This window comes from Ambystoma mexicanum, chromosome 8, assembly GCF_040938575.1.
Source record: "Ambystoma mexicanum isolate Mex_15411 chromosome 8, UKY_AmexF1_1, whole genome shotgun sequence".
NCBI classification, from domain to species: Eukaryota; Metazoa; Chordata; class Amphibia; order Caudata; family Ambystomatidae; genus Ambystoma; species Ambystoma mexicanum.
The window spans coordinates 1,244,697,462-1,244,719,735 of NC_090929.1; the positions used below are offsets into that span (position 1 = coordinate 1,244,697,462).

A 22,274-nucleotide genomic window follows, 5' to 3' on the forward strand; every position below is an offset into this window, starting at 1 on the left:
TTCAGGCTCTGTCAGTGCAGGATCCTTTCTTTACAGTTAATAAAGATAAACTGGTTTTACATACACACCCTAGGTTCTCACCTAGGTTTATTTCTAAATTCCACGTGAACCAGTCCATCGAGCTTCCGGCTTTCTTCCAAGACCCACAAAGCTTGGCTGAGGTGAAACTACACACCCTAGATGTGCGTAGGGCGGTCCTATACTATGTAAACAAAACCAGACCGCTAAGGAAAACGGACCAACTGTTTGTCTCCGTAGCTACAGGCAGAGAGGGAGATCATGTCTCTAAAGGTGCCATCTCTAAGTGGATTGTTAACTGTATCCAGCTGTGTTACTCCCTTTCTGAAAAAACTCTGCCTTTCACGCCAAGAGCCCACTCTACAAGAGGCATTGGAGCCACTCTGGCTTTCATTGCAAATGTACCCCTTGACACCATTTGCAAAGCAGCTACTTGGAGCTCTATTCACACTTTTACTCAGCATTACTGCATTGACACCCATTCCAAGACAGATACTCAAGTGGGACAAGCGGTTCTAAGACATTTATTTGCTCATGACCCTTCTCACATCCCACCTCCTTCTTCTAACACTGCTCGCTAATCTATGCACAGCATGTGATCTAAGCAGATGCCACAAGCCTCAGAAGGGATACATTACTCACCGTAATCGTATTTCTGATGCTTGTATCTGCTTAGATTCACATGCGACCCACCCTTCCTCCCCTCTGAGAGAAGGCGCATGGATGCTTGTAGTCTTATCTTTCTATCTATCTGCTTGGATTATCTGTACTCGCGCTACACCTCATGCTACCTCATGTCAGAAAAAATACAATCTGAGGGTCCTAGACGTGTGAGGGATCATGGGTACAGTGGACGTCACACTAGGGATAATATTACTGGCACGCCCTGTGTCGACGCCCATTTTCGAGTTTCGAAAAACAAACTGTAATACTCTGCAGCTTCCACTAGATGTCGGCCTATGCACAGCATGTGAATCTAAGCAGCTAAGCAGATATAAGCATCAGAAATACGATTACGGTGAGTAATGTATCATGTATATGTATATGTATATATGTGTATATATGTGTATGTGTGTATATGTATATGTATGTATGTATATGCATATATATTAAAGAAAAAAGAGAGGGGGAAGACCGCACTCTACGCGGATCCAATCAAGTAAATCAATCCAAGAGGAAAAAAAGCGGATATTGGAGAACATATTTAATGGAAACAGCGCATGATGTGCAAAACAAACGGCTGGGGAAACAGCAAACAGAGGCAGGACGCCTATAGGCACTACCTGCTTACAACGCGTTTCACGCATGACTGAGCGCTTGGTCACGTGACCTATATATATATATGTGTGTGTGTGTGTGTATATGTATATATATATATATATATATATATATTTCAAAAAACAAACAGCTTCTGCAGAAACTATTCAGGCGAGCAGCACTCCACGAACAAGAAAGTGTTTCAATGATTCTAATCATCACGGAAATCCAACAGCAAAACACTGCATCTTCGGTTGTGTGAAATATAACAGCCTTTATTTTAGAAATGCAGCAGATAAAAAGTGTTCTCCCAATGCAATATATGCTTTGCCAGACGGCAGCCTGACGCGTTTCACCACTAACCAGTGGCTTGTTCACTATATATATATATAGAGAGAGAGAGATTTGAGTAATAATACCCGTGGTTTTTATATGCTTACTGTGTAACTAAAGGCCTAATAAATAAGTGTAGTTTTGTGTGTATATATATATATACGAATAGGAGTATACCGTTGCATATGAATTAGTTACCAACGTTGAACAGATAAGCACAAGTACAGCTTCCCTCAATCTTATGAAGTCCAACACTAAGGTGGTATGGGGACTTGTACCCGAAAGTCACACATTCCAATAAATAGCCTCTTCAGGAATGGTTTTCAGAAAGTGGGTTGTGGTGGTGCTTTCTAAAGTTTTTAAAAGTTAAATAAGTATTTACCCAAATTTAGTTAAGTAGCCCACTCTATCCTATTCACCAGGTAATACCTAGCAACGGATCCTTAGCCAAGGTTTGATGACCAGAGGCTATGTCAGAGGGTGTTGGGGCCAAGGCTTTATACCCATGTAACCCTATGGAGGTGAGAAACGGGCTCTAATTCTTCCAGATACTATTGCAGGGCTTCTAGAATCTGATGGGTACACAATCTTCTGCTCTTGATTCGGGTGAGGAAGTGTCAGTTGTCATGGTGCAGAGGCCACGTTCTGGATATTGAGGTGGTTGCATTGCAAAGCAAATGGTTCCAGTAGGTTTCCAGAAGCTCCAAAATGAAGAAAGATGAAGACTTCAACAGTGCAGACTCCCCCAGGACACCTCACAGGATTGAAGGAGTAGTGTTCCAATGAAAGTCACGACAGGTGATCGTACATCGGCAAACACAGAGGCAGCCAATGCACAGCTTCCATTGGAGTGAGATGGCTGAAAATGAAGGAGCAGGCAGCTTGTAGCATGGCTGCAGCAGGTTTTTTTTTTTTAAATTGCCACTTTTTTTTAATTGGAATTTGTTAGGGATTTTTGTACATTTGTATTAATATATAGATGACGATGGGGTAATTACCGGGAATAGGTGAAGGTGGGGGGGCAAGTGGTGGGAGAGGGGTGTCTCCCCCCGCATTCTTTTTTTTTTCAAATCTCTATTAGCATGTCGTTAAAGTAAATCACAGAATAATCAAATACAGAAAGAAATAGTTAACCAGAGAACATAAATCAAAATCTAACAATGAAATAACATATCAATAAGCAAACAGCATAATCAAATAATCCCCCCGATATACTAAGAAACTTCATTTATGTAAACAATAAAAGGGCAAAATACAACAGTCAAAGTCATCCAACATAGAACACACACACTAACACCAACAACACATAGACACCAAAACAAAATTCCCACAAAAAAAACCATTCGTTATTTATCATTCGTTTTTCCTTTACTTACCCCATTTTCTTTTTCTTCCTTACCCTCTACCTCCATACCATCTCTACCCAAAACTCATACAAATCCACAGCCTACATAGTCAATCAAAATTCGATAAAGTGCGCAAATCAACTAACCAATCCTCCACTGTAGGCTTCTTCCTAGTTTTCCAAACCCGAAGGATCAGTCTTGTGGCCACCAATAAAGCTTTATTTATCCAACTACCATATTTCAAAGAACGCTTACACCTACCTCGACGTAAAAATAAGATAATGTTCCCACCCGATCTCTGTAAAACTACATCTAAAATTAATCAATCCTATCCATCGCATCAACCCAGAAATTCCGAACTCTAGAGCAATCCCAGAGAAGGTGTATAAGGGTACCAACTTCCTTTCCACATACCCAACATAGATTATCAGTTTGCAGCCCTAGTTTAAACATTTTAACTGTTGTCCAGTACACCTTACCCACCACTTTCTGTCTAATCAGACGCAAGTTCAAATCCGTACCCACATTGGCACTTGCCCTAAGAATATCCTTCCATTCCCCGTCTGTAAAATATATATTTAGATCATCCGACCACACCAATCTCAACTTATCCCACGCCGCAGTAAGTTTAACCAGGAGAGAGCTGGTCAGTCCACTGGGTGATCTAGGGACACTTCAGAAGGCTCAGATCCTCTGGCAGGTGTCAAGACTGGTTGTTTCCACCGGTCCCAGAGTCTAAGCACCAACAAGGATCTTTTTAGACCAGGCAGAGCAGCAGGGCTTCAGCTGTCCAATCACTGGCATCACTGCTGGTCCACTGCAGGGGATGACCTTGTGTCGTCTGCGGGCTGCTTCAGGCTGGGCACAAGCCCCAGTCCACCAATGGTAAGGATCTGCACCATTCAAAGAACCAATGGTTGCCCATTACTGGACAACCACTGGTCACCACATCTGTGCAGCAACAGACTTTTGGATGCCAGAGGATGTGGACTGGGACCAGACAGTCCCAGCCTTGTCCTGGCTCAGACACACAAAGCTGCATTAACCAGAAAAGCCACAACTTTTCCCTTGACAGGGATTTCTACATAAAGCATTTCCTGACCTGAGAGGCAGTAAGAAGGCCAAGGAACAAGCAAAACACTTTGTGGCGTGGCCCTCCTTAGGGTGCTGGCCACCTTAAGTAGTCATTTGCTGTAATTGGTAAAGTGCACAAGTAGAATGGTTCAAAAATGGTAACAAATTTAACTGCTGTAAAAGTAAGCAAAAAGTCATTATATAAAAAGTTATAAGGATGCAATGCATCTTAATTGCACTTCACTGTAAGATTGTGGACAACTGTAACAATGCAAGAATTCCCAAAGAGACATAGGCCCTCATTCCGAGTCTGGCGGTAGGGGATACCGGGCACCGGTAAGGGTGCCGGTAATCCCCTACTGCCCGATTCTGAGGTCCCCCAACGGGACCCATAAGGTACATTTGGTCAGACCAAACGTACCTTACGGGTCCCGTTGGGGGACCAGGGCACAAATAACGGGCTTGCCATTTGCGAGCCCGTTATTTGCGCCCTCCCCATTCCCATTGAGCCCTATGGGGGCTCAAATGGGAATGGGGAATGGCATTTTCAATGGGGATTTACCGGTCCCGCAAAGGTCGGACTACATCAGTAAGTCCCCATTGAACTGCACCGTTGCCAGACCCGTTATTGGTGGCAGTCATGGCGCTATTTGCGCCATGACTACCACCAATCTCGGAATGAGGCCCATAGTCTCTCAGCACTGATAGTTTTAGGATTACAGCGATACAACCACTCTGCGCCAATGGGCCCTTAATATTGCATTTAATTAAGCAATTTGCAAGAAGCAACTACTTCTGATCCAGCCGACACGTGTTTCGAGTGCATGCTCTTTCTCAATGCTGATGTTCCTGTGGTGTGGGATACATCCTAAAGATATGGGGAAAGGTATTTAATACGAGTAAGAACCCAAGATAATTCTGTTCTGAGACGCTGTGGCGAGAACTAAATGTAACTGTGCTGGCCTTTTAGCCCGGCATCTGAGACGCACAGTGTCGGCTGGCTCAGAAGTTATTGCTTCTTGCAAATTGCTTAATTAAATTCAATATTAAGGGCCCATCGGCGCAGTGTGGTTGTATTGCTGTAATTCAATTGTTTTTGTTCATGGATCTGTAAGCGGAAGTTCCACATCTGACACAACCGCCCGCAGCCTAGTTGCTGGGCTTAATTCAAGTCCACTTTATGTATAGGGACAATAGCTGGGGTTCCAGTTATTTTCTGCTTCCTGTTGTTTCTGATAGTCTTAGAGACTAGTCCGTTTCCCTTTAAGACTGAGCAAGCATGCAAGGGAAGTAAATCAGATGGCTTTACTTGCCTCCAAAACGTCAGGACAGGGTTCAAAATAAAGCACAATTATGTTATATGGCTAAACTTGTTGCACTAAAATGCCAGTCTAGCCATGTAACGCAATAACACATATGCTTGCTTTATCACGGATGCCCATATAAAAAGTAGCAGTGTCCCCGCCAGCCTCCCTCCCAATACCATCTACTCCCCCCTCCTGACCCCAACCATCAAAATAAGCTTCTCTGCCCAGCACAAGCATGCGCACACACATTCTCCACCATTCACTTGCTTATTCACCTGTGCACTGACCCACACATACATGATGCACATTATATACATACTCATTCTCTCACACACATTAGCAAGCATAGATACAAACCGGCCCCCAAGGGATTCCTCTCCAGCAGGCTCCTGCCGCTGCACTCCACTCAGACAGGATGCTGTCAAACAAGAAGCGCTTCTTGGTTCCGGGCATGTGCGTTGGAGCCAGTGTGTCCATCTCGCGCTGCAGCAGAAATAAATGATTTCCTTTGCAGCGCAAAATGGAGGTGCTCCGGAGCACCTCCCTCCGCCACCGCAAATAAAAACATTTCTGAATCTGAATAAAGAAATGTTCTTTTGCAGCGTGAGATGGAAGCAGATCGCCTCCATCACGATCCCCAAAACAAATAATTTCTTTCGGAGTTCTCGGGGGGCCAGGTCATGGGGTGCAGGACTCCCTGTCATATCTCACCAGGGGGCCTGTGGGAACCCTTGCTACACAAGTGTTTATAGTGGATTGTGAATAAAGTAAAACTCATCTTTTACTTTTTTTTTAAAACAATTTTATATTCCTTAACAGAATATCCTTCCATTTATAAAAAAAAAAACCTTTCATCTGTGGCTCAAGCATGGCTGAGCTAGCATACTGCTTACTAGGAGACGTTTTTCTTTTTGCTGCTTTTCCTCAATGGACATGTATGGAAGCCCCTCCTCCCCCCACATTTAGTTTTTAACCTGTCCTGATGCTTGGTGGCAAGGGAAGCCTTTTTACTTCAATTGTCTTGTCATGTTTATTGGTGTTGGGGGTACGGATTGGTCCCTATGGCTCTCAGTGCAGGTTGACTCTGTTCTTGATTGTGGAATTCTTTGTTTATTTTAAATGGCACTCTTCGCCTTGCAGTGCGATGCCTTATGGATACTTTGTGTCCCTTTAACTGCTATTTGTAACGTTTTTACTTGCTTGATATTTCCAAGACTGGCTAGTAGCAGCGGACCTTTTCTACAATTTTTCTGTTAATTGTCTAGTGCACCTTTGCATTTTACAGCTTTATGCCTTTTTAGAGTGCAATATATTCTATAAATGGCAGTGCCACAAGATTTTCACCTGGTGTTTTGGCCATCTTGTAATTTGGCTTTCTTTCTGCTCTCTGAGAGCTTGCTTTGCCATATATGGGGGAAAGCCTTTTCCCACAGAAAGTTTCAGCTTTCCTGGGCAAATCGGTGGCGTGTGTGTGGCAGATGTGGGGGTTGGGACTGTCTTGTCCCAGTCCACATTCATGCAAGTGTCTGTTACTGGGCAGATGTGGTGACCAAAGGCTGTCCACGATTAGACGGGCCATTCCATTTGGAATGGTTCAGATCCTTACCCTTGGTGGGGTTTGGTGGTGGCTCCAGCTTGAATCCTGAATAAAAGGAAGGTCTCTTGCAGTCATTTAGCTGGTCATTGAAGCCAAGTCCCGTACGAAGAGAAGCATCCAGATTAATACCCAGAACTCAGTGTTGCAGCAAACCAGCATAGTCTTCAACACCCAGCTAAGGCCTGTTCCTTTGCTGATCTCCAGAAGTCCTTTATCGGTCCTTCGACCTCTGGACTGGTAGCCAGTCTAAACCCCTGCTTGTGGATCCTGCCCTTGGAAGCCTTCAGAAGTGTGCTTGAACCATCCTGTGGGCTGACAGGCTTCCTTGTGGGCTATCTCACTGCATCAGTCGCCATCCCGAGTTTGAACTTGGTACTCCACAGACCCTCAGCAGGACTTCACAGACCCCCCCAACTTGTGAAGCAAAGCACGTCCCCCTGCAGTTTACGCTCTCCAGCATGAAAAGTTGCTTTGCAGGACCAGCTTCTTTGTTTCTGCCATGGGGTTCATCTTCCATTTTCTTTAAGTAGCTATCGCTGTTCTCCAGCTGCATCGTGTCCTGGGAGTTCTCTGGGGTCATCGACTATGTGGTGGTCCTTTCTTCATTGTACCAGGATCGTCCATCTTAATCAGGCTCTGGAAACCTTTTTGAAAGAGTACGGACCTGCCAACTAGTGACAAAACAAAAACCTGATGCCGAAAGTGACCACTGTACCGGAGAACCCTAGATCTCTTTTAGCCGGTGAAATGACTCAGCGGGTTGAGCGCTCGCTGCTACGATCTGTATGAGATCTGCAGGTCGCAGGTTCGAATTCCTGCAAGGCCAACTCAGCCTTTCATCTGTGCAAGGTCGATAAATGATTACCAACTTCTGTTGGGTGGTATATAAATATGTTCTCTGTAAAGCACTTAGGCGAAGGCGCTATGGTCATGGACCGCTGTTCCCTTGTTTGGACCGTCAGGGGGAAATGTAGGCACGGGTCTCTTCTGGACCAAATTCGCCTTACTCGTCCATCCAAAATAGCTGCCGCATCAGGTCCCAGTTTAGTGCACATCCCAAGTTGGCTAGCGAGGATGACGCACAGCGCGTGGAGCCCTGACAGTATTCCAAGATGGCGCCGCTGGTTGTGAAGTGCGGCTCGCACCGGAGCTCCATAAAATCAGACCAGATCTTCAATTTAGCATGTTGCATCGCACAGGTTAGTGCCCTTATGTACAGACGCTCCCTTGTTCTCTTATTCCCTTCCTTGTTCTTGGACTCCTGGCTCATTTGTTATCCTCCTGTCCATCCTGTTCCTTCTTTCTAGTCTTCTCTGCACCTTTGCCTAGTCCCTTCCTCGTCTTTCATGTCTACAGCCCCACAAGCTGGCAGAGACTCCGCCTCTCCCTGCTTCTACCCTGCAAACTGTTGCAGACTCTATCTCGTTCTGCTACTCCTACAAGCTACTGCAGACTACCTCTTGTATGACTTCAGAAGAATGTTTTCCCACCTGGGTTTTTCTCTTGGCATCCGCCACAGGGTTCATCTGTCCTGTTCTATTACAGAAGGGCAGTTGAGAACCATCCTGAAGACTGAACTCACATCCCGTGTACACCAGCAAAATTGAACCATCCCACACGTGCGTGCTACATACCTGACAGCTATATAAATAACACATAATTATCATCATCGCCGGAAGACAACCCATGGGGCCACAGCAATTTCAGGAGCTGCCTAAGTGGTCCCTGCGTGAATTTGAGTGCAGGAGGTAAGTAAGCATACCTGTTCCTACCACTATCGGTGTTAACAGGTGGAATGGGTGTGCCCTACACCCCCTTGCCTGACCGTGATCAGTGGAGTTCTGGTCAAGGATCCTCCTTTGGGCTTTCCCCTAAGGTGTGTGGTAGATCAGATTCAGGAGACCAATACTGTGGCATATTTGCTGAATGCTTATTTATTAGATAAAGCAATGCCTGAGCTGTCCCTAAGCCTATAATGCTCTGCCCGACTCTGTAAAGGAAACCATAAAAGGGTGCTTGTCGGGATGTCCTCTATCTAGACTCCTGTGCTAACCTGAGTTCTGACCCTACCGCTTCAAAGGAAAAACATACATTCAATAAAGGTACACTTGGGGACCTTGCACGAATAAAGGAATGGTGGCTGGCTTCTGACCCCTGCCCTGGTGTATGTTTTCTCAGAAGGGGCTCCTCGACCCAGGCGCACATTCAAACAAGTACACTGAATGTCTCTTCAATCTTTCTCTCCTTTGGTATATTAGCTTATGATTTAGCTCTCCCTCTTCTGTGTTCTACCAGGGTTCTGTCTTGCTCCTGGCTTCTTTCCCACTTGGGGACCCATTGCTCATATGCCCACTCTGTATTTGGTCATTGCGTTCCCCACCTAGGAGACTCCTGGTGCTTTCTCCACCTGGGCACTTCTTGGTCCTCACCCCGCTTTTGGGGGTTTTCTACTCTCAACCCACCTTGGGGTCTCTTCAGGTTCTCCCCACTGTGGGCCCTTTTTGGTCTTACCCCCCCTGGATTGCTTGAGGAGCACCCCACGTTGGGGGTTCTTGAATCTCACCCCCCCCCCAAATCCCCCTTGGGCTTTCGTTGCTCTCACCCTGCCTTGGGGCTTCTTTGCTCTCAACCCACCTTAGGGTTTCTTTGGGGTCACTGGCTTTGCTACACTACAGTTAGTTTTAACTGTGTTCTAAAGTAAAGAGTTAGTACTCCTAGCCAGAGTACACCAGAGGTGAATGTGTATATGAATAGTGAAGGTTTAGTGTAATGCTGTCACGACCCTTGCCCAAAACCCCCTCTGGCAAACTCATTGGCCAGGTGGAGTCAGGACTCAGGCCTCTAGAGCCTGGCATCCTCTTCAAAAGCCCTCATGGGGCCAGTCCTGGCGCCTATGGCGCCAGGCTCATACACCATGAAAAACAATGTGCTTGGGAACTACTTTATTGTATTGTCAGCCAACATGGAGGCATCCACATAGCTTGGTTCCTAAGAACCAAGCTATGCGGTCTAGTGTTTTGGGTGTTGTAGCCTAGGGACTACTATACCTGGACTATTTTGTTGGGGCTATTTAAACCACACCCGCGCAAGACAACACGCTTCGCATCACTTTGCAGCTTGCAACGTGACGCTCACCGTGTCCAGCTATTCCCTCGAACCTCGGAGAAGCAGAACCTGCAAGGGGACAAAAGCAACATCATTAGCAGCAGCATCTTACCTGCAGTCTTCATCTTTAAACACTCGCAGCTACTGAGAACAGCTTCCTCGAATCTGCATGCCTCCCGGACAGAACGACCTAAAAGAGGAAGATAGAGGCAACATTAAAGAAGGCAGTAGAGACATTTACAAATTACGAACTGCTCAAAAGTTGGCACCACTCCGGACATTCCACTCGCGCTGAAGAACACAGCGACCTACAAGGAAGGAAAACACAGGTTAGCAAAGGCAAGACTTCGCAGCGCTGCGCATAGCGCTTACTTGCAGCATCATAGCACTCTTAATGCGCCATCATTTACCAGCGGGGCTCAACCAAGCCAGTTCACCGCGCTGAGACTCCGCATACCTAAGGGAGAAAAAAGAGACATTTTAAACAAAGAAAGGCATGCAGGATAGCAACAAAACTAAAGAACAGCAATAAGACCTACCTGAACACTATCAAACGGGCCGGCGTCAGTGAAGTAACTGGACTGCACTCGCCCATGAAAAACGCGCCCTGACGGAGAGCACGCCTAATTCTACCACAAGGCAGAACCTTCCCCGCAGACCAAATCAGGGCAAAGCTGAGAAGCATACCAGCGAGTAACCCGGCTGGGTGGCGTCCAGGTGAGCGTAACAAATACTTAGCTGTGGTTTTTAAAATGCTAAGAATTGTGTAGGAATTAAATAAATGATTTGTATTTGTTTATATCCTGCCTAACCTGTGTTATTGAGTGCTGTGTGTTCTTCCACTCTCCTACATTTAAGCCATACTGCTCGGTTACACTAGACATTAGTGTCTGTTAACTGGAATAGGGTGGCCTCTTCGAACCTGGCTGATTCTCAAAATCCATTATAACACTGCTGGTTGGTGTTTGTTGGGGAAGTCATGGTAAGGCCTGCAGGTAACACTATTGGTTGCATCCAAGGTCTTATTGAACCACACATACCTTTCTGGTAGTGCTGCACTAGAGATGTACAAGTTGTTGTACCACCCATTTGAGGACACTTACTGCACATTGAGACTGGTTGGGTATAAAACCAGGATTATAGAAGCTCTGCATGGGATTAGCTTGTTCTAAACTTACGGTTACCTTGAAATTGCCCAGTGATGGAGTCTGGGAAACTCTAGGGGCCAGAGGAAGCCACCAGCTATGTGATTTGACCCATATTGGGGAATCGGCAGATCTCCAACAGTCCTCCCTTGTGCACTCTTATTTATCTTGAGTTAGCCTGGTATGTGAGTATCTGCGTCCTAGTGTTCGCAGAAAGAAGTCTCTCTTATGATGAGGGAACGAAAGTGCCTAGTAACATCACAGGATATGGGAAATATTATCAGAGAAATCCTCCCCAGAAAAGGTTTACAAACCCTGTTGGACAAATGGTGAACCTTGGGGTTTTCTTACAGGTCCCACTTTCAAGTCTATAGGTGGAGCATAGATTGGTAGTGATCACATGCCGATTAGGCTCTGCTTCATTCTCCAATCTGGGTTTTGTCAGACTACGGTCAAACTGCTGCCATGAGAGAGACCTGCGTGCTGTGCAGAAGTGATCATTCTAGGCAAACAAGCTTACCATCCACTCGGAGGGCTGGAGAGAAAGACAGCCCAGCCGCCATTGCTGGCCTGCCCAACCCCAAGATGGTGGATAGAATATTAATGCAACTGGGCAGTTTGTCCTGGGGCAAGGGTTAACCCTTTATAGAAACATGGCCACACCTAAATGCCCATAAAATTAAGGAAATTGCATGTGGGAATTAGGTTGGTCCATTATCAATGCAAACCAATTTGACAATTGTCCAAAGAAAGAATAGAGTGGGCACTACGCTGTAAGTTAATTCAGGAATTTAAACTTAGTAAAATATTTGGTCCTGTCGCCAGATTCCTCCCCGTTGCAAAGGGAGGTATGAAATAATATTACGCTGTTGACTGGTTAAATTGCACCAGTCTGCTGGAAGGACCTTTGTGGATATCTCACTAATTTGCTTTAAGTAAATGTTCAACATTTTCCAAGAATTCTTCAAAAATAATAAGTTCAATTAGTTGTAACCAAAAAATCTTTTATTTAGAAATCTGCATTTGTCTGAGGCCTTTAGCAAGCATTATATTGTCCAATGCATTTCGGTCTGTGCTAGACCTTCATCAGGGACTATTAGTGATCAAAAGATAAAGAATAAAAAATAAAGATCATGTTATCTAATATGTTAATAACAGCATACATTTTCATTTAATCCAATACAACATTTTACATTGTACTTCAAGTTTGCTCCAAAATGTACCTGTATTAAACGATCGTTTAATACAGGCTGTTAAAGATTTTTTGGTTACAACTAATTGAACTTATTATTATTTTTGAAGAATTCTTGGAAAATTTTGAACATTTACTTAAAGCAAATTAGTGAGATATCCACAAAGGTCTTTCCAGCAGACTGGTGCAATTTAACCAGTCAACAGCGTACCATTATCAATGCAGCCATCATAAACAAAATTTTTTTTTTTTTTTTTTTTTTACAATGATTATTGACCAAATGTTGTTTTTTAAGATCTATACAATGTTTGTTGAAATCCTTGTTAAAGGTTGTACTTTTGCACTTTTTTCTGTCTTGTGTTTGAAAGGTTGATTAAATTCAACCAAATCAATAAAGGAAAAAAAAAAAAAAAAAAAAATATGACTGTAGAGATAAACCCTCAGACAGCACTAATTCAAATAATTACTAGCAAAGGTTGACTCTAAAATGAGGCTTGAGCCTCCAAATACTGATAGTAACCGCATTCTAGGGCGCTAATTTTATTGTGGAGGGAGGAGGGAACGTGCTGAAGACTCAAATCTGTGTTGGCCAAGCCAAAGTGGTCAGACATTGAGAAAGATGCAGAGCAGGCAAAGGTTAAGCCAAAAGAGCTACAATATAAAACAGTCCAGGCTTAGATGGAAGGCTTCAATAAAGATAACCTGCAAGGAGCCAGGGATCAAAGGCTAATACAGGGCTTGGACTGGTACAGTTTCAAGGCACCTAGTGACTACACAACATCAGGATTTTCTGCCAAAGTCGAGGCAAATATTTGTGCTGTGGCCCTTTAAAATAGTCCTAAAATTGTGTGTGATTTGATGGGCACTGTCCTATGTGTTGACACCCTGTACATTTATTTTTCTTAGTGTCTCGATGTTGGACTCTGAACACTAGCTCCTTCACTGGAGTCAAGTTAACCTCTTATCCTGACATGTTTTCCTAGATAAAACATCTTGTTTCATCATTGAGCTTTTCCCTTAGATCCTGCAGGACTTTCACACGTTGCATTAGTCGCAGCCTTTGTTTGGTATACTACAAGGCACTGGGGCAACCCACCAGGCACACAGGAGACCCATATGCAATATACAATCTTCTCAGTTAGCCCAGTTTTGGTTTAGAGAGCCATACACAGTCTCTTATCTAAAGGTTTTGTGGTAATGAAGTGCCACAAAGCTAAAGTCCATATTCAATCTGAAATAAAAATGAGTTGAAAGATCACATGAACAGTGCAGCAGGCCAAGCTCTTTGTTGTTTGATAGCTGCCTCTTTGAGGAAGGTTTGAAAGTGCAGAACTCAGTGCTGTGTTGGGAGCATTGCAATCTTGTGTACAGTAAATGACTGTTCTAATATTAACTTGTATGTTTTTTCTGGTGTACTCTCTTTCGTGATATTTGGTAATGTTGACTTTTCCAACTCAAGGTTTGAAGAAACATTATGCATATGAAAATGGCTTCTTTCTTTTTGTAACTTTTAGATCCTTATGCTCATGTTTCATTCCTCCATCGAAGCAAAACAACAGAAATTCTCCATACAACTTTGAATCCAACCTGGGACCAAACTATAATTTTTGATGAAGTGGAAGTGTTTGGAGACCCCGCAGCTGTGGCACAAAATCCTCCAAATGTTGTAATTGAAATATTTGACAATGACCAATTGGTTAGTGTGCGCCTTTATTTCTTTATCCAGTGATCAAGCATTTTGGGCAACACTATTATGATGGTAAATATGCTTTTCTTTTTTTAATATATCTTGCCCAGGGAAAGGATGAATTTATGGGAAGGAGTATTTGCACTCCAATGGTGAAGCTCGATGCAGGAATGGATATTTCCCCTAAACTTCTCTGGTATCCAGTGATGTATGATAACAAACCCTGTGGAGAAGTCCTTGTCGCAGCTGAACTCCTAATTCGCCAAAAGGTTAATTTCTACTTACTTATTTTAAATAGTCAATTTTTTTGTAAGCCAGATAATTTTGTTTTAGCTTTCTAGACAGCATGTACAAAATGTAACATCTGTTTACATTTTTGTCAGGGTGCTGCCAACTTGCCAATTCTACCCGCTAAAAGAGGACAGCTCTATATGGTACCTCAAGGTATTCGGCCAGTGGTTCAGTTGACTGCTATTGAGGTAAATTACATCATTGCTTATACCATTTTGCTTTTTAAAGATTTGGTTACTGACCTCTGATCTGAAATCTCTCTGGAAATTACATTTTTACACATTTTCACCTCTAGGTGCTAAGCTCTCTCCAACCCCCCACACCCCACAAACAGTGTGAATTCTAAAGGGTTCTCATTGATGTTTAGCTAACTACTGTACATCTCCTCGAGGCAGCTGTGAAGGCATCATGAAACAAGACACAGACAACAGACTTAAGGTCTAAACAAAAAACGTTATTAACTTAAATGTCAGGATGGAAAAAGAGCCTAACTATCCCTATACTAAGGTGGGTTTTCCCATACCTAAACGAAACTGTATACAGTAATGTCAACGAAATGAAAATATATATGGGGGTGAGGTAAGGGATTACATGGGTGGGGGTTGGGATGGGGTAATAAAGCTAGGGAAATGAGGAGTTTGAGGGGGACCCCCCTAATTTAAAAATAGGAAAAAAACCAATATTTTTCATTATTTATAATAAGTTAAAACAATGCCTTATTTCATTTGTTATGATCACATGGAACCAAATGAAACAATGGAAAGTCTGAGTCCAAGAGTTCAACGTAAACGTTTGTCCGTGTCCAAACCTATTCTTGCCCTCACTACTAAATCTGTACAATGTGTAGGGATGTTTACGACCAAAAGAAGCAGTGTTCAACTTACAGTTCATAACTTCTTCAAGCGCGCAGCTTCCTTTCAGCTCCCTTAAGTGTAAAACAGTTCCACAAAAAGTCTGTTACCTTTAGGTTCGAGGTGATAGTTTTAACCAATCCTCTGGGTTCCCTTCCCCAAGTTCCAAGTAACATAGTTCAAAACACAAAAGAATCTTCACATAAACAAATGTAGCTCCTTAATTCTCAGGGTTCTTATCCCCAAGACATCCCAAGTGTCCTTTTCTTATGACTCTGTCACACTTGCGCTCATTTTCCATCATTTATTTTCATGTCGACCTCTTTCCTACATAGGATTTAACTTCAGGTTTTCAATTCTGCTTTAATTTGCTTTCTTAATTCGATATTTAATACGCCTTTCTTTGGTTCAATTTTAAAGTTCCATTTAATTCAATTTTCAGTATACCTTTGTTTGGTTTAATTTTTAAAGGTGCGTTCAATTCGGAATTCAACATGCATTAGTTTTGCTTAGTTTCAAAGTGAGGTTTAAAGGTTTTATTCAGTTCGATTTTCAATGGGCATCGGTATGGTGCGATGATCAATTACTATTCAGCCCAACATTTGATATTCATAAATTTTACTTTAATTGAAATGCCCAGCACTCAGAGACTTTCAAAAAAGTTCTCCCTGAGACACTCAATCACTCTGTTACAAAGTATTCCATGCGCTTCAACAATGGAAATGCTCATAAACCCGAGACTTTCAAAAACTCTCTGAGACACGCGACCACTCTGATACAAAGTATTCTTCGCCAATGAAAATGTTCAAGCATTCGCGCACCCGGTTTCTCAGCTGACAGAAACTCACTGGTCGCTTTGATAGCTTTCCCAGCAGCGCAGGGCACACAGACTTCTGGTGACGGAGATCCAACTCCTGTCCCTCAGACACTCGTGTTGGCTTCTTGACATAGGGAGACGAGCACTTCTGATTCAAAGGAAAGGGACAGCCTCTCCACACAGCTCCCTTCTCTGCCCTCAGTCCGCTCCACGGAGCCCAAGCTCCCACGCCACGCTTCCTGGGACCATCTTCCTCTGCAGTCCCCAGCTACTCGGTGTGCTGCACATGACGGACCAACCCATGACAGTTTCCTGCATCTGCTCACCTCTCTCCAGCAAGGTTCCCTGCTGATAGCATAGGCCTCCCTGCTGCTACTCCCTGTGTTGCTTTCTGCTCCTCATTTTATACATCTGTAACCCAACAGCTTGCAGGTGTCATTTCTCAGTTAGGCCTGCCTGCCCATGATTAAGGGGACATGCCTGACCTTCACAACACTTTTCAGGCATCTTCTTTGTCCCAGTACTTACGTGGTGAAATGGCATAGTATTCATTGATCTCAGCTGCCTCTTTCTCATCAGGGCTTATCGTTATCCCTGACGCTACTCCGACCAAAAGAAACAGTGTAACTGTCATGATGCCTACCCCCGGGGACCCAGACCAAGTCCAGCAACCCCGGAAGCAGGCATCAAGTTACCCCAAGCAAGCCCAACAACCCTCACTAGGGGCTAATTGGGTGCAGTCCTGGCGCCTATGGCGCCAGGCTCATATGGAGAGTCAGTCCTGGCGCCATAGGCGCCAGGCTCATAGATTAAAACTTACCTGATGCAGACCATGCTACAAGAGCTCCAAGCCAAACGAGGCTTGGAAGGGACTATTTTACCTATAGACTATTTTTTTACTCGGGTGGGGCTGGGGAGGAATACTTACCTGGGACTACTTTGGAGGCTATTTAAACCACGCCCGAAGAGCAGCACACGCTTCGCGTTATTCTGCATCCAGCAGCATAACGCTCACCGTGCCTGCAAGTCTGCATCCAGTCTTCTGCCACGCCCGCCTCGAGTTTAGAGCTCCTAGAAAAAGGGAGAAAGAAGGAGAAAAGGTTAGAACAAGAGCAATACCTTTGATCCTTAACTGAATTCCCGATCCATCGCGCCTTCGAGCTGGAAGAAAGAAGTTATTTTATGCGCGTCGCCTCGCCTGCTGCAGCGCCGCGCTGAACTCGCCGGCCTTCGCAGCATCTTCACATTTCACCGCATCGTCCTGCATGTTCCCGCCGCACTCCGGCACCTAAGGAGAAGACAAGAACAGCAAGGTGAGCCAAGGGAATACACAGAAGAATACCCCCCATAGACTTACCTGATTTTAACACCGGGGGTACTATTCTTCTTCACGGGTCGGCGCAGCTTCCACTGCATTCTAGCCCAACCCCGGCCCCTAAGGGGAAACAAAAGGAGAGCAAGGTGAAACAAGGGACTAACATGGGGAACCCGCCTTACCTGATTTTACCGCCGGAGGCATTATTCCCCCGAGACTTCATACTTTCTCTCAGCGCCTGAATAAGGGAGAAAGCAACAGGTTACATATGGACATTATTTTATCGAACTTTGTTGGATAATACAAATCCTTACCAGAACATTACCGGTTGCCACGAGTAACTCTTCAGTAGGGTCAAGCTGCAACCTGCAAGGAATCGGACAAGAGTGAAAGTCGGGCATTTGAACTCTTACGAACTACATACTTACGGCGTCTTGCCGGGAATATCTGAGTCAATATTGTCCTGGAACTCACCAATTCCTTTGAGCCAGTGAAGCAACTGGTTATCTACGCGCCCCTGCGCTCAATGCAGGATGGAGAGCTCATCTTTTCAAATCATCAGGTGAGACTATAAGAGGGGGGACATCCAAGGTGATCAGTGGGGAGAACAGCGGGGTGGGGGGATTTACGCTCAACTCCACGGGTGGTTAATTCCCTTTCTCCATTTGGAGAAGAATATTCCTATGGGCCAAGCAAACGAAGCTAGGTGGGCCAGTCCAGTCCGTCATCTCGGCCCTACGCGTCACATTGGTGGAGACCGCAGCAGTCCAGTCCAGATCGACGCCTCTGTGGGAGCCAGGTGAGCGTAACAGTAACAATATCCAACAAAGGCTTCTGGGGCTATGGGTTCACTATGGAATGGAAAGGGGAAATACCACATCTCACCTGAGGACCTCATTCTCACTCCCCAAGGATCATCCACCCAGGTAAACCTCTCTCGTTTGTTCACCCTCAGCGTTGGGAGCGAAGAGCGAAGGCTTTTCCCTGGCCACCTGAGAACGGATCCAAATGATATTGCATTTATAACGCGCCTGTACACAAGTGTTTCTAGGTGCCACAAGACAAGGGAGGGAAGACCAGACAATCTTACTAGGCCTTGTGCCATTCAGATCGTGCAAGTGCAACAGCAAGAGGTGTAGGGGGTGCAGAGTGGGGAAAATGCAAGGGAGAGGTTAGGAGGGGAAGTGCAGACAGGGCCAGTAAGGCTCTGGGTAAGTGTTACCAAGGCAGCACAGCTCTAGGTAAGTGCAAGTCATCGGGGGAGCTGTAGAGGTTACGGATTACAGTCCATAAGTGTTCAGTAGGACAGGTGACAGTGCAAGGAGGACTTGTCGTAAAGGAGCCTGGTACCCAGTGAGACTCTGAGGGTACCAATCAACCAGTCAGTGCATCAGACAGGAAGGTTTACAAGGGAGCGAGCGAGCGAAGACGGAGGAGAGAAAAAGGGTCCTGAGCTGCTTGCGGAACTTCAGGTGGTTTGGTTGAAGTTTGAGAGAGGCAAGGGGGGGGGGGCGTTCCAAAGGGAGGCACCTGCAGAGGAGAGAGATCTACTGCCCACTCTGTCAAAGCGTCTGACCCTTAGAAAGTTGGAGGTAGCTGAGCGAAGGGCTTGAGAATGAAGGTACTTAGGTTCATCGTCCTGCGGCCAAGCATAAGTCTTGCAGTCCTGTTCTGGATTAGTTGCAGAGGGCGCGGAGTAGAGGCAGGCACATTGAGAAAGCAGCTGTTGCAGTAGTCCAATCTGGAGAGAACCATAGCTCTGCAGACAGTGAGCTTCTTGAGGAAAGTGAGAAGAGGTGTAGGTTACCTCTGAGGAGGTGTAGCTGGAAGTGGGCTGCCTTTGCAAGGTCCGTGCTGTGAGGAGAGAGTGGAGTCAAAGATGACACTAAGGTTTTTTGCCTCATAGGTAGGCGAGGGTTCGAGGGCCCAAGGAGGGCGGCCAGAGTGAGAGAGGGAAAGTGGGAGCAGGGGTCCTAATGAGAAGGATCTTTGTCTTGCTGGCATTAAGGCAAAGATTGTTGGAGGAGCACCAATCCTGAATCGCGGTAAGACAGTCTGGAATGAGTGAGGCAGGAGAGGCGGCTTAGGGAAGCCGAAGGAGAGCCGAGTGTCATCCACATAATGCTGAAAGTTGCAGGAGAAGGATATCGGGTGGGCCAAAGGGTCCAGAAAGACATTGAAGAGGCAGGGTGAGAGGATGGAGCTCTGGGGGGCAACACATGTAGAGAGAGTGGTGGTGGAGAGGACCCAAGTTGGACCTGAGAGGATCGTTCCAAGAGGAAGGAGGTCAGCCACGCCAGATAAATGATGCCCAGGTTCTCACAAATTCAATTGATCAGGGTGGAGTGATTGACCATGTCAAAAGCAGAAGAAAGGTCAAGGAGGATGAGGACATAATAGCTATAGACATGATTTGTGAGCAGATCTTCATGAGTGTTCAGGAGAGCAGTTTCTGTGTCTCTGGCTGCTCTGAAGCCAGACTGATGGTCGTGGAGGCAACCAACAGATTCAGTGTGGCGAGTAAGCTGGGAGATGGCCAACTTTACCAGGAGTTTTCCCAAGAAAGAGTGATAGAAATCGGGTGATAGTTTGCCGGATAGGTAGGATCGGCAGAAGGGTTTTTTAGGATGCATTGCATAAGGGAGGGCTTGAGGAGGGAGCGGAAAGGTCCAGTGGCGAAAGAGTGATTGCAGAAATCGGCCAAAGCTGGAGTGAGGGTGTCAATGTGATCCTTGTTAGTTTTGGACGAGCTGGGGAGCACCTGTTTAGATGAAACTTTCATAGATCGGACTGGTCTCAAAACCTTGCCGTGTATCGAGAGAGGAGGAGGAAAAAGGAAGAGGGGCGAGAGGCGGCCAAGCGAGGGCTGAATGCAGTAGAGGGAGAGGAATGGGAAAGTGAGGACTGGATGCCCTGAGTTTTAGTGGTGAAATGAGAAGCCAGCGCTGTGCAGAGGGCCTGGTAGGCAACGGGAGAGGTGGAGACTGGAGTGGGTTTGGCCAGCTCTTTGCAGATTTGAAAGAGTTTCGCTGTGTTAGGGGTTGCATTGACACAGGCTTAGAAGTGGACTCTTTTCTTGGAGAAGACAGTCTGTATTGCCTTTGGAGCAGGCAGCAGGCCAGTTTGTCAGAGGATGCGCCGGAAGCCCTCCACTTCCTCTCTGCTCCACCGAACTTGCGTTTCAGGTTGGCGAGGTCGAAGTCATGCCAAGAGGTGCACTTGTAGGTAGGCTTCAGACGGATTCTCATGACTGGGTCAAGGATGTCCAGAATGTTGAGATAAAAAGATGCAGGTTAGAGAGGACTGTGTCAGAGTGAGAGTCAGCCACAGGAGTCGGAGGAGCATAGAAAGTAGAGGCAAAGGCGTCCACGGACACTCACTTCATGGGCTGAATGACTGAGGAGGAAGGTGGCAGTGCTAGGGTAGGATTTGCAAGTGGGACACGAAGTGTCAGGAGCAAGGAGAACAGAAAGTGGTCAGTCCACGAGAGAGGAGTGGTGAGCGGGTTAGAGAGGGGTGATGTCTGAGGAGATTAGAGCATCCAAGGTGTTGCCGGCAGATTGTGTCAGACCAGAGGGAGAGAGGGAGGGAGGGAGGGAGGAAGGCTGGCTTACTTGAGTAGGAGAAGCTGAGAGGTAGAGGGCAGGTGAGAGATCTGATATATTTTATTTATATTGCGCTCGTACACCAGTGTTTCAGAATGCGAAGAGAGGGGGGGAGACTGACTGCGACTGCAGACCAGGCATTCAAAGGAGGAGTAGGCCTGCGTAGGAATGATGGAAGCGGGGACCTACTCCGGAAAGATCAGGGTGTTATGATTTGATGGTCGTGAAGATTATGGGGCCTCTGTCCACAAGTTCCACTCAGAAAGATACAAATAACTTCCTGAGCAATCCTTGAGGCCACAGGTTTTTTGTTTGCCGAAGAACGCCAGGAACCAGGAACACTGGTGACCCCTCGACCGCTGTAAAGCAAGCAATGGGTCAGTACAATGGCAAACAATACACTGTATAGCGAGGTAACAAATATCAAGGGGCTTACCAAGGGTCTGGGGACAGGAAGAACAAAGATGAGAATGGAGGTGTTCCGTGTGGCTGCAGAGTGTAGCAAGCTGCAGCGGGTAGGCGTAGATTGTTGTAGAAATCGGCACTGCAAGACCTGTATGGAAAGGGTACTCCAAAAGGTAACAGAAGAGGAAATCCGAAAACAGTCCATTAAGAGTTCCAAGGTCAAAAGCCAGCCAAGTTCGTTGTAACCAGGGGGTAATCCAAAAATACAGTTCAAAGGTCCTGAAACAGCAGAGCAAAACAGTATCCAAGGGCTTGACAGAGGAATCCATGAAGAACAGTCAGTAGTCCAGGTTCAAGATGTGGAGACAGGAAGACGCCGAACAGTGCCTGATTGGGTCAGCTGTGAAGCACTGAATGAGCGTTCCCTCTCCAGTTTTAAAGGAGCCTAGGAGTGTCACATGACCCATCACGTGACCGATGATGTAGCACGTTTCCTTGTCACATGACCCAAGTTTTCAAAAAGCTGCCGGGTCTTCCTGAGGGCGTGACGAAGCAAAGGAAAAAGCCGGCGTCTCCGTCGACTGTCTCCAAGACGCCAGGGCAGCTGCCAACGTTGTAATGGGTGAAGATGACCATAGCGCGTTAGATGCCCTGTGTGCACCACTGCCGTGCTGCTTGAGGGAGTGAGGACATGAGGTCAGAAGGGGAAGGCAGATCAGGACCTGAGATGGGGGGCTTAGTGGCTGCACGGGTATCCGTGTGCGCAAGGTGACCAGTGGATGGTGTAACAGAGCCCCCCCCAAAGGCCCACGACCCCGTGGGCAAGCAGGGAAATCTCGATGAAACTGGGCCACCAAACGAGGGGCATGCACATCCCGGGCAGGAACCCAAGAGCGCTCCTCAGGACCGTAACCCAACCAATCCACGAG

General features: G+C 45.9%; 1 protein-coding gene across 1 annotated transcript in view; it reads left to right on the plus strand.

Moving 5' to 3' along the window:
• Positions 1-22,274, plus strand: part of MYOF (myoferlin) — a 1,388,224-nt gene that overhangs the window by 964,520 nt on the left and 401,430 nt on the right. The window contains exons 32-34 of the mRNA XM_069611360.1: positions 13,889-14,070; positions 14,172-14,330; positions 14,445-14,540. Of these exons, the coding sequence (XP_069467461.1) occupies positions 13,889-14,070; positions 14,172-14,330; positions 14,445-14,540 (437 nt within the window). The remainder of the gene's footprint in view (positions 1-13,888; positions 14,071-14,171; positions 14,331-14,444; positions 14,541-22,274) is intronic.